This window comes from Astyanax mexicanus, chromosome 18 (assembly GCF_023375975.1).
Source record: "Astyanax mexicanus isolate ESR-SI-001 chromosome 18, AstMex3_surface, whole genome shotgun sequence".
Classification (NCBI taxonomy): Eukaryota; Metazoa; Chordata; class Actinopteri; order Characiformes; family Acestrorhamphidae; genus Astyanax; species Astyanax mexicanus.
Window position 1 is genome coordinate 15,278,575 of NC_064425.1, and position 15,958 is coordinate 15,294,532.

Sequence of the window (15,958 nt, forward strand, 5' to 3'; positions counted from 1 at the left end):
TTGATCATTTTTTTTATACTGGAAAACTGTGCTATAGGCGAGGATAATGTGTCCGTGTACTTTAGTATATGCAGATATGCAGATCAGACAATCAGTAATATATATATATATATATTAAACAAGTAATTCTCCAGAGGAAGGTTTATACTTAGAGGTAGCGGTAATGCTAGCACCTTTAGTGTTTAAAAAAACGTTTACTGCAGAACAGTGAACAAATACAGGTAGATTTTCTTTGCTTGTTAGCGACGTGCCATATTTTACTTTACAGAATTAAAGGAATATTTTTTAAAATAGGTAGTTAATATTTTAAATTTAGGTTTTTAGCCGTTTAGCTCTATTTACCCCCATTCATTCAGGGCTCGCTCGCGGGCTCCCCCTAGCGGCCGGCAGTCATTCCCTGATATAACGGGGGCTGTAGGAAGTGCACGTGCTCCCTGTATAAACTGGCTCTGGTTAAAAAAGTGGCTTTATTTATCAATGACGTCACGGCTGGACCTGTGGATCGGACATGTTGTAGGGTGAAAGTTCCTGATAGCTCCTCTGCGGCGGGTTTACGGGTGTTTTGGTTGTAGTTTCTGTACTAGTTTAAGGTGAGTGTGTGATTTAGGCTGGCGGCTGTAGAGCTGAGGCCTGGGAGTGGAGCTGTACAGTCCTGCTGAACCCCGGGCAGGTATCCGCAGTTACCCAAGCAGCAGCTGCAGGCCCCTCTCTCCCCCTCAGTGCTGGGTCTGCTGAACCCTCAGAGCTCCAGGTTTGAGCAGATTATGGATCTGCCTGATTCCCGGGGCTGTGTAAGAGTAGTTGTGAGAGCAGGGCAGCAGTGTGTGAGAGGGAGGAAGCGCAGGCTGCAGGCAGGCCCGGCTGTACAGAACTTCAGTAGGAAGTTTAGATAGACAGCCTCTCCGGTTCCTGAGGGTCTCCAGCAGCAGCAGCAGCAGTCCTGGATGTGAGGCTGCAGTTATGAGGCTCAAAGCTGTGGCTCTGTTTTGTGGATTTCCGTGGCTCTGGCTGATAAAACTCTGTCAGTCAGCACGGTGGAGTCAACACTGCGACAATGGAAAGGTAAGTTATGAGTTTTCAGTTGATTTAAGCCTCCTCTGTGGACAAAAACACACTTTCTTTTTCTCAGAAAGTCTTTTATTACTTAGTTGTAGTTGATGATATATGCTGCAGGTCTATTTAACCCATTCCTGACCAGTTCAGCTTAGTGTGGGTAAAATCAGATGTGTATATATATATATATGTGTGTGTGTGTGTGTGTGTGCTAGGGGTGTGCCATAATATTGTATCGTACGCAATAATATCGCCAACATTTTTAATATCGATATTATACCCAGAAATATCTTCTTATCATTTCCTATTATATATCTACTAGAGACAGATTATACCTGTCCAGCATCATTAATTTTACTTTAATCCTGAATATGTGAAGATATGTATACAAATTTGCTTTTAGTTACAAATCTGATAAAAAAAGATTATTGTATTTTTTATATCTCAGTTAGAATTATGCAATATCATATCATATGCAATAATAGAATTTAATACAAATTTGGTTGCAGTAGTGTATTTCTAAAATTGTTTAATTTAGTGTTTTGTAATATCACCAAGAGTATCATTATTGCGAAAATACCGTAAAATATTGAGATGTAATTTTGGGGCCATATCGTATGTATGTATGTATGTATGTAGCAGTGGTGTCAATTGATTAAAACAAATGATCAAATAATTCATGTCTTTAAAATTAATCTACAATTTAGAAACATTGAATGAGAAGTTGTGTCAAGAGGCTTGACTATTAATATTAAGCGATTATTAACATTGTTTTACCAGTTCTCTGTAGTGTAATATGTTTTTAAACTGTGTATACATTACATAGCATTTTTGTAAATAATGATCTCATATTTTTATAATATTCTACAATTTGAAGTTAGTCACATAATTTTTGTCACATAAACCTGACAAAGTATATATATTACATTTCTACATATATGGGTTTTATATTTTGACACTTAAGAAAAATAAAAAAATATTATTATAAATGCATTTGTTCAGTATTTTTAAAAGTACCCATATACAACCCCTGGCAAAAAGTATGGAATCACCAGTCTTGGATGAGCACTCCTTCAGACATTTCATTCTGTAAAACAAACTCTGATCAAAAACATGATACAATAATAAGGTCATTCCAAAGTGCAACTTGTTGGCTTTCAGGAACACTCAAAGAAATGAAGAAAAACATTGTGGAAGTCAGTGAATGTTACTTTTATTGACCAACCACAGGGAAAAAAATATGGAATCACTCAATTCTGAGGAAAAAAGTATGGAATCATGAAAAACAGATAAACAAAAGATGATTCAAAATACATCCCTAGTATTTAGTTGCACCACCTTTGGCTTTTATAACGGCTTTCAGTCTCTGAGGCATGGACCTGATGAGTGACAAACAGTATTCTGCATCAATTTGGTGCCAACTCTCTTTAGTAGCAGTTGCCAGATCAGCTTTGCAGGTCGGAGCCTTCTTGTGGACCATTTTTTTTCCATTTCCACCACAGGTTTTCAATTGGGTTGAGATCTGGACTATTTGCAGGCCATGACATCGACTGAATGTGTCTTTCTCCAAGGAATGCCTTCACTGTTTTTGCCCTATGGCACGATGCATTGTCATCTTGGAAAATTATTTCATTATCTCCAAACATCTGTTCAATTGAAGGGATGAGAAAACTGTCCAAAATGTCAATGTAAACTTGTGCATTGATAGAAGAATTAACCACAGTCATCTCCCCAGTGCCTTTGCCTGACATGCAGCCCCATATCATCAAGGACTGTGGAAATTTGGTTGTTTTCTTCAGGCAGGCCTCTTCATAAATCTCACTGGAACGGCACCAAACAAAAGTTCCAGCATCATCACCTTGTCCAATGCAGATTCTTGACTCATCACTGAAGATAACTTTCATCCAGTCATCCACAGTCCATGATTGCCTCTCCTTAGCCCACTGCAGTCTTGTTCTTTTATGTTTAGGTGTCAATGATGGTTTTCTTTTAGCTTTCCTGTATTGAAATCCCATTTCCTTTAGGCGATTTCTTACGGTTCGGTCACATACATTGGCTCCAGCTTCTTCCCATGTATGCTTCATCTGTTTAGTTGTACTTTTTCGGTTTTCAAGACAAATGGCCTTAAGTTGCTTGTCTTGACGCTTTGATGTCTTTCTCGGTCTACCAGTACGCTTGGCTTTAACAACCATTCCATGCTGTTTGTATTTGGTCCATATCTTGGATACAGCTGACTGTGAACAGCCCACATCTTTAGCAACCATGCGTGAAGAGTTACCTTCTTCAAGAAGTTTCACAATCCTCTCTTTTGTTTCAAGAGACATTTCTCTTGTTGGAGCCATGGTTCTTGCCACTCTAATTCATCCAGCAGCCCTCCAAGGTGTCATGACTGCAGGTGTTTTTAACTGCAGACTAACGAGCAGATCTAATCTGAGGCAGGTGTCCATTTAGGGAAAGGAAATTGACTGGGTGTGTCCTTATTTTCTACCTTCAATTTGAGTGATTCCATACTTTTTTCCTCAGAATTGAGTGATTCCATATTTTTTTCCCTGTGGTTGGTCAATAAAAGTAACATTCACTGACTTCCACAATGTTTTTTCTTCATTTCTTTGAGTGTTCCTGAAAGCCAACAAGTTGCACTTTGGAATGACCTTATTATTGTATCATGTTTTTGATCAGAGTTTGTTTTACAGAATGAAATGTCTGAAGGAGTGCTCATCCAAGACTGGTGATTCCATACTTTTTGCCAGGGGTTGTACTAGCCTACAGAGATCAAATGAAATCAAACAATAATATGCTGTCATATTTTGCATTTTCATAATTTTATTTATAATCAGATTTCTTGATTGTCTGTTTAATGTTTCGTTAAAATTGTGCGGTACTTTGTGACCCACATGCTAAATAGGTGTTTAAATAGAAAAAAATAGATATGGACATCAATGGGTTAACTGATACAGCAGAACATCTATCAGGATTTAAGGTTGTCTAATTTTTTTCCAAAGGTAAAGCTGGAGACAGATCTACCTCAGTCTGATGAGCTCGCGTGTCCGGAGCCGTGGCCACAGTCACCTCAGGTAAACGTCTGTAATCATATAGATAACTCTGTGGGGCGGGAAGGGTGGGGGGATAAAGATAAATGAAGTATATAAGACATAAAGTTACTAAGAGATAGTGACTCAGCGATTGGAGCACTGGATTATTGCTGTTTTCACACAGGGTGAAAGGCAGCTGCTTAACCAGCTCATGGCCAGTATAGCTGACCAGCCTGTTTGTTTCAGCAGGGATGTATCTATTGTCCAGCTCTAGAATGTTGATTATATTTGTCTGTAAGGACTTTGTCCAACTTCTTGATGGTAAATTGGCCTAATCAATTATCTGTCCTCTTTTTGCAGAGGCTTGCTGATCTTTCCACCAAATACCCCCTACAGGTAAACCATTACATTCTCACCACTTTAACATTAATTACACAGCCCACAGCAGATTCACACTTAATGAAATATTGACTGTGCAGCTGCAGTCACAGTCTATATTGTTCTGTAATGATACACTGACAGTATTACTGCTGTGTTGGAATGTGTGTGTGTCATACATGATGATCTCATGTTTTCAATTTTATCTGCAGCCAGCTGAGCAGATCTGCATGAATATGACCATCAAATATAATCAAACCATCCCCAGCAGGTAAGACTTCCAAAGAATACACACTGAACACCACGGGCATGGTTAGACCTGTTTTAGGGGGCTATATGTATATAAAATAAGAGGCAGCTTAAAAATGATGTTTTTTTTTTGTTTACCAAATTAAAAACCTCTGGAATATTATCAAGAGGAAGATGGATGATCACAAGCCATCAAACCAAACTGAACTGCTTGAATTTTTGCACCAGGAGTGACATAATGTTATCCAAAAGCATTGTGTAAGACTGGTGGAGGAGAACATGCCAAAATGCATAAACACTGTGATTAAAAACCAGGGTTATTGCACCAAATATTGATTTCTGAACTCTTAAAACTTTATGAATATGAACTTTTTTTTGTTTTTTTTTTGCATTATTTGAGGTCTAAAAGCTCTGCATCTTTTTTTGTTATTTCGGCCATTTCTTATTTTCTGCAAATAAATGCTCTAAATGACAGTATTTTTATTTGGAATTTGGGAGAAATGTTGTCCGTGGTTTATTCATTTTACTCAAACATATACCTATAAATAGCAAAATCAGAGAAACTGATTCAGAAACTGAAGTGGTATCTTAATTTTGTTCCAGAGCTGTTTTTATATATATATATATATATATGTAATGTAACAAAAACAACCAAGCTACTGAAATACTGAAGTAAACAATATTTAGTGTATATAAATAAAACTTAAACACATATATAAAAAAAATAAGATTCATAGTAAATATTAAAACAAAAACAACATTGGCAGCTATTGTCAGACAATACTGCTTTATCACAATATGGATTCTAAAATCATAATATCACTGAGTCACGTTATATTGTACTTTGAGACAATTCTTCGAAAAGTTGTTCTTTTAATTTAAAAGTATTCACTATTTTTGTGGACTTTTTCCACTCCTGGGAGGCTTTCTCCTAAACCCCACAGTGAAACCTTAGCCCTCCCTATTCATAAACCTGCTGAATACAGAGATATAATGATATTTATTTACAAAGGAATAGAGATCATTTAGTGAATTGATAAGATGTTGCTGGTGTTGTTGATGTTGGTGTTGTTGGTGTGTTTCCAGTGGGGCTCACAGGCCTGTAGGAGCTCTTAGTGGAGAGTACCTGTACTGCCCCCCTCAGCGCTGGCTTAACAACCTGAAGGTAACGTACACTTAAGTAAAGCTCTGCCGATCCCGCACAATGTTGTATCTCTCTTTAGTTCAATCTGTTGACTAACATGTTTGGGCATGTCTCAAGATCTCTGTAGATCTTGAGACATGCTATTTGTTCTACATGTTTTAGTGTATCAATCAGTGTTTATCAATCAAAGCAGTCACCCTAAGATGTGAGAGACAGAAGTATTGGGGCACTGGTTTTTCTGTTGTTCCTAAATTAGGGGTAAAATTAAAGAGTTTATCCTGCTTTTGTTGGAGAGCAGTCTCTTCTGTCCAAGGAAGGCGTTCTACTAGATTTATTTACAAGGTGATTGGCCAGGTTAGGATGTTGGACAGTTGCCAATATCACCCTCAACTCACCAACATATCCAAAAAATCCTTGATTTAGCACCACCATTCTAGACAGTCCTATTCTGTTGAGAATACTGAAATACAGCAGTGGGTAGCTAAATGCATACATTAGAATGCATGCCCACAAACATTCAGACACATTTTAAATCACAATTGTAATTTAAATCACAAACTGTCCAGGTTTTATGTGATGATAACTAAAACAGTCCCAAGTGTTACTGGCTGATACAGACATTTGAACTGAAAAAAAGGGTATTTTTTGACATTTTTAAAAAATATCGACATTTGATTTTCATGTAATCAATACTCAAAATGCAATATAATAAAACTAAATTGAAGAAATGTCATTTTAAAATGTAATTAACAGAAATGCAGTTTTTTTGTGAGGAACATTTGAGACACAAAAGATGTATTCATGAAGTGTCCCCAGTTTCAGACTGTCAGATATGATGATCAAATATAAACATTTTGAAACCCAAATTAACACTAGAAACTCATGTAATGAATAACCTTAGGATGAATTATGTTCAGTTGTTGTTCAAAATAGTACCTGATCTTGACCATACACTATATACACAATGAATGGGCAGATGTCCCAATATTTTAGTGTATCTCTCTTATATTTCACTTGCATTTTCAGTTCAGGTTTGTCTGTATTTCCAGTGTATTCCAGTCAATCTGGTTGGGCCTTTAATATTAAATGTCTGAGCCCAATTTGTATATCTGCTTTATTGGGACTTGGAAATTCTCTCACTATTTGAAGTAAATCTGGAGTAATGTAATGTTTCCTCTGCCTTAGGATGGCGCCATAGTTCTCCTTTACCACCCTTGTGCCTCAGAGATTGGTCGCAGAGCTCTGGCAGCAACGGCCCACTCCTGCCTTCATCACTACATCCTCACAGCTCACCCCCAGCTCAGCCAGCACAGAGTGAGTCATTCCTTCACACCGCTACCTTCAGATACTGCAGTGCACCTGCCTGGAGTCTGCATAATCACTGAGCATGACTCAGTCTGTGTGTCTCCAACAAAGAGCAGCATCTATTTATTTATTCTAGTGAGAGATAGAAAACCAAAAGGCCATAAGCAGTATTCTTAATCTTGATGATTTGGGTAACAATTGATTAGCAGAAGATTCCAGCTTGATTTTTGGACGTTGAGAAGTATATATACGGTATTACAATATATACAGCTCTGGAAAAAATTAAGGGACCACTTCAGAATCAGTTTCTCTGATTGATTTAGCTATTTATAGGTATATATTTGAGTAAAATGAACATTGTTGTTCTATTCTATAAACTACAGACAACATTTCTCCCAAACTCCAAATCAAAAATGGCTGATTTTAAGAGTTCAGAAATGAATATTTGGTGAAATAACCCTGGTTTTTAATCATTTTTTTTTTATGCATCTTGGCATGTTCTCCTCCACCAGTCTTACATACTGCTTTTGGATAACTTTATGCCACTCCTGGTGCAAAAAATCACTCAGTTTAGCTTGGTTTGATGGCTTGTGATCATCCATCTTCCTCTTGATTAAATGTCAGAGGTTTTCAATTTGGTAAAATTAAAGAAATTCATTTTCAAGTGGTCTCTTGTTGTTTTTTTAGAGCTGTATATTTACATCTAGATGTGAAATGTATTATTACTCTACTACAGCAATCTACATGAATGTTTAACTACAGATGACACTTCTTGTCCAGAAAGCATGTGTGAACCTGTCCTTCAAATAAGATCTGTGAAATCCATTGAAAAACACATTGTGTTAGGGAAAGAGCAAAAAATATATATGTATTTTTTTTTTCTCTTTCCTTAACAGAATGTGTTATGTAGAGTTTTTACTGTACTATGTAATAGTGCTTTAAATAAGTAAGACATTCTATTAATATATATTTTTTTTTTACTTCTGTATAAAATATTTCAGTTGTACATGTGTTTTATTTATGCAGCATTAAATCACTGTGTGTTTGCTCTTCCGATTTTTAAATTCATTCCCTTGTTTTTGTTTTCCATAAGCCTTTTGCCCTGGTGTCCTGGGGTTATACTCTTGAGATGTCCCATGTGACCTCAGCAGGAGTGTGTGACTGGTTGCTCGCAGCTTTCTCCAACTTTAATCAAACCAAGGAAGGACAAAGGCCAAAGTACAGCCTGTATTTGACCAAGGCAGCACCTGTGGACAGAGTGCTGGGTACTACTGTAAAGGTCAGTAATCAAAAAACAATCTCCCCAAAACAATACTGGTAAATAAACTGCTCCCTCACGAAACTACTACTGCTTTATTAAACACTCATTAAAAAAAAAAACAGTTAGCAGAACCAACACATTATTAAAAATTTAGACTGATGCAGATACAGAAGTAGAGTGTAATGTATGTGTAATGCATCATGCCAATGATTCCTAATGATGTCCTGTGATAATCCATTCCATGCAGCTTGAATATAGTTGCAGGGGTGGAGTCACACACATTTTTAATCAGGGATAGGCCTGGTAATATACGACTGGCTATGGAATACTATCTGCGTCAAGCTATTGAGATACTGTATTTTTCGCACTAGAATTAATTTTTCCAAAAATCGTCAGTGCGCCTTAAAACCCAGTGCATCTTATGTATGAATTCTACCAGTCAGGTTGTAAGGAGCAGTAAAGCCACTCCCCTGAAGTACAGAGTCATACTGGAGTTTCAGTTTATTTCTCCAGCACTGCTAGAGCAGCATTAGCATTAACCTCTAACTGTTATTTCCCTGTTCAGAGGTGAGGATTATCGTCCTTATTATCCTAACCAAGCTTGCTTTTTCGTCTTTCAGAGGGGTCTGTGTGTTTACCGTGTTAAAACAAGCTACGTGGGACGAACCGCTAGCTGATCTCGCCCTGACTTAGTGGAACACTCAGGGTTCCTCAGTGTAGCTCTGTCCAATAGCAATGCTAATGCTCCAGCCTTAGTGCTGGAGAAATTTGGGAATCTAAGTAAATGGAAACACTTTACACACCCAAATAAATAAACATAGTTAAAGCAGAGAAATCTGTGTAGATTAACACAAACGCTTTTTTGACTTTAAAAGAAAGTCTTTTTTATATTATTTCAGTTTTGTTTACTTAGCTTAGCTTTACTTAACTTATTAAATACCCCACACCACCATCCAGCGGCGAGACCTGCTGAATTGGAAGTTCTGTGTAGTGTCTCTTAAAATGCACCTTATAATCTGGTGTGCCTTATGCATGTTATGTAAATAGACCAGAAAATAGACATTCATTAATAGTGCGCTTTATAGACTGGTGCGAAAAATGCAGTATTTCCAGAATATGGACGAGCATTGTCCTGTTGGAATAGTGTTCTGGTGTTAGTGTAATAGTGTTCAGAAAAAGGTAGGGCTGCTATAGTTGCAGGACCTCTTTAACGTAATGTGGGTCTGTCAAAGTGCCGGTAATTAAGACCAAAGATGATCTGGCTTGAGACAAAATTGCATTTACACAATAATACCAGGCCTTCTGGACCTATGACACATGACACTCCATGATAGTCTGGCACGACTACCCACAAAGTTTCATTTCTGCCTTTTTTTTTATGATAAGTGTATATTGTCAAATACTTTTGTACTTATTTCTATTTCTATCTGACAGTCTCTGAGAGCATGCTGTGTGGAGGCTTTGTCTGTATATGAGCAAAGTGCTGCAAGAACGAAATCGAGAAGGAGTCTGGACGCCCACCAATCCAACAAGAGTGATGAGGCAATGCTGTCCCAAAACAGCCCTGCACAGAACAGCTCAGAGTCCAAAATACTGAACTCTACACACACACAATCCCTGAACATTACTGAGGATAAAGAGGTACCTCCTGAAACCCCTCATCCTGAGCAACACTCGTACTTCCTCCACACTGCCACGCCAGAAAAACCAGAAGAAAGGACAACAGCTACATACAGAATTACAATGAAAGCACCGTCACCAGACCACGTTAAAGGAGACGCGGCTACAAAATCCCTTATAAAGACCCCAGAGTCCGGTCTGTCATCTCACAAAAAGACTAAACTGAAAGTTCATAAGCACCGCATTAAAACCGACACAGAGGAGCAGGGTGGTGAGAGGGGTGGCGGCTGTGGAGCGCCAGGTCAGTGCACAGCTCCAAACACAGCAGCTCCAAAGAAAAGTGGACCTCTGCAGAGCCACAGGATGCCCACAGCGCGAACTGATGAGGCGGTGTGGGCCGCTGCTGCGCTGGGCTTCCTCTTAGTGCTGCTCACGCTCTCTGTGCTCCACACGCGCCTGTACCGCAACTGGCGCACACCACCCAGCCTGTACTGGCGCGAGACCCAGCAGGACTATGAGAGCGTGGCAGGTATGCAATTTAAAAAAATCAGGAATCAGAAACTAATCAGAAATCCAAGTATATAAAATGAATGTCTATTTTCATCATTTTACTTAATATGTACTTAAATTGTTGATTCATTTCAGGGTATGTTTTTAAAAATGTGGGGTTGGTCGCCCAATCTGTTCCTTTTTGCATTTTCCAAACAGAACAAAAATCTAAATGGCTAAAAAAAACAAAAATCATATACTTTAGTATAGTCTGTGTTTTATTGCCATGATAAACTATTACCCAACTTGATAATAATAGTGTTCTCTGTGTATCCAATATTTATTTTATTTTATTTTATTTTATGTCAGTGGCATTTAATGGTCTTAAAATGACAATATTATTGTTTAGCACCATTATCGTCTGGGATAATATATCACTCACAATTTTTTTTACTGTAAATGGGCAAGTTATAGTTTAAAAAAAATCAGTGAATCAAGCAATTAGCTAATTAATATTTAAGAAAATCTAACAATTATTATTTTTAATTATTAATTATTATAAATTATAAATATTATATTAATATATATTATTTATGGCTGCACAATATACTGTTTTTAGCATAAGCACCACAATGTGTGCATGTGCAATATTTACATCACAGCACATGCAATGTCAAATTATTAATTATTACATTTTTTTTGCTACAATAGGAAAATTCACAATTTTCTCAATTTAGGGAAAAATTCTGTATTTTGCAGGAATACATCACATTAAACAGCTCTGGGAAAAATTAAGAGACCACTTCAGTTTCTGAATCAGTTTCTAACAACATTTCTCCCAAATTCCAAATATTGTTATTTAGAGCATTTATTTGCAGAAAATGAGAAATGGCTGAAATAATATTCATAATCATATTAATAAAGTTTTAAGAGTTCAGAAATCAATATTTGGTGGAATAACCCTGGTTTTTAATCTTGGCATTTTCTCCTCCACCAGTCTTACACACTGCTTTTAGATACAGTTGTGGTCAAAAGTTTACATACACTTGTAAAAAAACATAATGTTATGGCTGTCTTGAGTTTTCAATAAGTTCTACAACTCTTATTTTTCTGTGATAGAGTGATCGGAACACATACATGTTTGTCACAAAAAACAGTCATAAAATTTGGTTCTTTCATAAATTTATTATGGGTCTGCTGAAAATGTCACCAAATCTGCTGGGTCAAAAATATACATACAGCAACATTAGTATTTGGTTACATGTCCCTTGGCCATTTTCACGGCAACTAGGCACCTTTGGTAGCCATCCACAAGCTCCTGGCAAGCTTCAGGTCGAATGTTTGACCACTCTTCTTGACAGAATTGGTGCAGTTCAGCTAAATGTGATGGTTTTCTTGCATGAACCCGTTTCTTTAGCACTGTCCACATGTTCTCAATGGGGTTTAAGTCAGGACTTTGGGAAGGCCATTCTAAAACCTTAATTCTAGCCTGGTTTAGCCATTCCTTTACCACTTTTGATGTGTGTTTTGGGTCATTGTCTTGTTGGAACACCCAACTGCGCCCAAGACCCAACCTTCGGGCTGATGGTTTTAAGTTTTCCTGCAGAATTTGGAGGTAATCCTCCTTCTTCATTATCCCATTTACTTTCTGCAAAGAACCAGTTCCACTGGCAGCAAAACATCCCCAGAGCATAATACTACCACCACCATGCTTGACAGTAGGCATGGTGTTCCTGGGATTAAAGGCCTCACCTTTTCTCCTCCAAACATATTGCTGGGTGTTGTGGCCAAACAGCTCAATTTTTGTTTCGTCTGACCAGAGAACTTTCCTCCAGAAGGTTTTATCTTTGTCCATGTGATCAGCAGCAAACTTCAGCCGAGTCTTAAGGTGCCTTTTCTGGAGCAAGGGCTTCTTTCTTGCACGGCAGCCTCTCAGTCCATGGCGATGTAAAACACGCTTGACTGTGGAGACTGACACCTGTGTTCCATCAGCTTCCAAATCCTTGCAGACCTGCTTCTTGGTGATTCTTGGTTGACTCTTGACCATCCTGACCAATCTCCTCTCGGCAGCATGTGATAGCTTGCGTTTTCTTCCTGATCGTGGCAGTGACACAACTGTTCCATGCACTTTATACTTGCGTATAATTGTCTGCACAGTTGCTCTTGGGACCTGTAGCTGCTTTGAAATGGCTCCAAGTGACTTCCCTGACTTGTTCAAGTCAATAATTCGCTTTTTCAGATCCACACTGAGTTCCTTTGACTTTCCCATTGTAGCTTTTGTAGCTGAGTCTAATCACTGGGTCAAATGAGCCCTATTTAAATGGGCTCATGAGAAGTCAACAGCTGTAGTCAATCAGAATCACTTACAAGAAGTGAAGAGGCCATGACATGAAGCTAATTTGATTGACACAACTCGCTACATCACCAAAATTGACAAATTTTGTTGCTGTATGTATATTTTTGACCCAGCAGATTTGGTGACATTTTCAGCAGACCCATAATAAATTTATGAAAGAACCAAATTTTATGACTGTTTTTTGTGACAAACATGTATGTGTTCCGATCACTCTATCACAGAAAAATAAGAGTTGTAGAACTTATTGAAAACTCAAGACAGCCATAACATTATGTTTTTTTACAAGTGTATGTAAACTTTTGACCACAACTGTAACTTTATGCCTTTACTCCTGGTGCAAAAATTCAAGCAGTTCAGCTTGGTTTAATGGCTTGTGATCATCCATCTTCTTCTTGATTATATTCCAGAGGTTTTCAATTTGGTAAAATCAAAGAAACTCATCATTTTTAAGTGGTCTCTTATTTTTTTCCAGAGCTGTATATCACAAACAAAAAATATATTGCATTGTGAGATGTTCCAATACCATGCAGCCCTAATATTATGTACATATGGATATACAAAATAATTATTGTATAATAACAATATTAGTCTTTTTTATTATCTGTTAAAAAATAAAATATTTAATGTACCAGATTTCCCCAGTTACCAAGGAATGACATTGATATTTGTTATTTTGTGTGGCAGATATTATTCGGAGGAGACTGAGGATGGTGGGAAGGAGGAAGAGGAGATCCAGTCAGAGCAGAAGACAAGAGTGCCCTCTTCTGCCTGACTCCAGCACTGACAATGATTCAGACTGAACCACACAGTGTATCAGAGTGTTTATGGAACTGACTGACCCAGTCCACTGTACTGGACAATCTGTGGGACTTTTCTTTATTCCACTATGTTTACCTGAGATCTGCCTTCACATGTTTATCAGCACTGCTGGTCCATATTCAACATATGCAAGCATGCAGGACCACACAGGATTTACATACATGTCTTTCACAAAGCGTCTTCAGTAGCATGCTCACCCACCAATATTCTGACTTGAATTCAAGCTTTACTTTATTTACGTGTTTAATGCTGAATCCTGACTGAAGAGCTGAACATTTTTGAATAACATGTTCATGGTACATTTAATGGTGCAAGAGCCTGATTTTTTTTTTTTTTTTTTTTTTTTCCAGACTTTTTGAAAAACTCTTATTCCATCTCCATCAAGAGACCAAGGCAAAATAAAAACACAGTTTTTTATTCTGTTAGAAATTAATTCATATTCATTTTACTTATACTCAAGTATATAAAACACACTGAATGTAAGGGAAAAGACTGTAGGAAAAAAAAAACTATTTAGGGACACAGTCCAGTTTTTTTTACTGTTTTTAAGTATTTGATAAAAACGTTGTTTAAGTTTGCTTTCCCAAAAAGAAGGAGTTTTGTTTTTTTCCTGTACTGTCAGTTACTGATACAGTGCCGTGCACTGACTGTGATAGGCTAGTATGCATTTATAACCTGACAGAAAGTGGGGGTATTAGTTTGTGCACTGCTAGTGAGGTATTGTAAGGAATTCTGTGCTGAGGTTTTGTTTTAGTTATTTTTTTTTTTTTTTTTTAGGGTTTTTTTTAGGTTTTTTTTTTTTTCTTTTATTCTCTTCTAAAGTGAAGTAACTCCACCCACCAGCAGATGGTGATGGATGTTCTTGAAACTGACTTATTCAACAGGTGGATGTTTAAGTGCACAATTTTTAGAGTCAGCTCATTTTTGATTCTGCAAAAGTATATTGTTTCAGCATTGACTAAATAGCATTGGATGGTTTGATCGAGGGGTCTGAAGGATCTTGACATCAATATCAATCAACTCAATATATGCAAATGCCTGTGGACACTCTTTCTAAAGAATGTCTAGTCTCTGTAGGCTTATATTGCCAAAAATATAGAAGTCTCTGGAGCAGAGAAAAATAAAATTAACCTAGTGGCATCCCCACACGGAGCGGTGAAGTGGTGGAGCTGTGTTCTCTGGGATGATGGTCCACCTCCAGTAGTTTTGAGACTACACTCTCACTGTTGTCACTGAATGCAGACCTGACAGCAATTCTCCAAAATCTATTAGAAAAGATTTTCCTGGGCAGTAGAGACAGTTACTCCAACAAAAGCAAAAGGGTATTTTAATATACCCATGATTTCAAAAGAAAGCTGAGTATTCCAATACTTTTCTCCATATGGTGTATTAAAATACTCCCATCCAGTGGTCAAACTGAGCAAAACATCCAAAAGTGGTGGAACTTTTATTTATTATATATCTGTACTTTATTTTAGGGCAGGAAAAAGGACTCCTCCGAAACCAGTAATAATAAGATAATCTGGTACACTCTTAACAATAAAGGTGCTTAAACTGGTTTTCAGAGTAGTGCCTTAAAGAACCAATTTTGGTTCCACAATGAACTACGCCTGTAACAGATAAAGTGGAAAAGAGAGTGAGAGTGAAGCCTTATGATCCATATGAGAATTATATTTGTGAGGCTTCTGTTATTTGATTTCTCTTTTTCTGGTGAAACCTGTTTTTGCCAAAAAAATGTCAGCAAGATATGAGTTTACATATTTTTTTATTATATATAAATTATATTTGTGTATAACATGCAATTTGTTTGAGGAGCTAACTACCTAAAATAAAAAGAAAAAAAACTGAATAATCTGTCAGCTTCTTCAGGTGATTCATAAACTTTTTTACTTTTTACTTTACATTGTACATTTCCACAATATGTAATGTAAACTAAAAAAAGCTTTGGAAATTGAAGGAATTTGGAGTCCAAATATCTGGACTTACAGCCCTACATAGTAGGTACTTTTGAACTTTGCAATAAAATATACTCCAAATATTTACAAAATCTGTTAAATCTTGTCTGTATGTTTATATATAGTAAGGTTTACATGGCTGTATTACACTGTAATGATTGCTGTATATGAATAGCTTTTATGATCTGGAAACATTTCCAACTACCAGGCAATCATACATCAGTGTTCTCAAGTGGTTTGATAAATGCAATGTTTTGTACTATATATATATACACTAGAGCAGATCCATAAACATGC

The 15,958-nt window shown here is 37.2% G+C and overlaps 1 protein-coding gene across 1 annotated transcript; it reads left to right on the forward strand.

Moving 5' to 3' along the window:
* Positions 1 to 466: 466 nt before the first annotated feature.
* Positions 467 to 14,012, forward strand: tp53i13 (tumor protein p53 inducible protein 13). The gene is made up of 9 exons (XM_007245901.4): positions 467 to 1,062; positions 4,056 to 4,127; positions 4,446 to 4,481; positions 4,676 to 4,734; positions 5,799 to 5,877; positions 7,042 to 7,170; positions 8,255 to 8,440; positions 9,857 to 10,571; positions 13,572 to 14,012. Exons 1-9 carry the CDS (start codon positions 961 to 963, stop codon positions 13,685 to 13,687), a joined length of 1,494 nt encoding a protein of 497 aa, XP_007245963.3. The 5' UTR covers positions 467 to 960; the 3' UTR covers positions 13,688 to 14,012.
* The last annotated feature ends 1,946 nt before the right edge of the window (positions 14,013 to 15,958 follow it).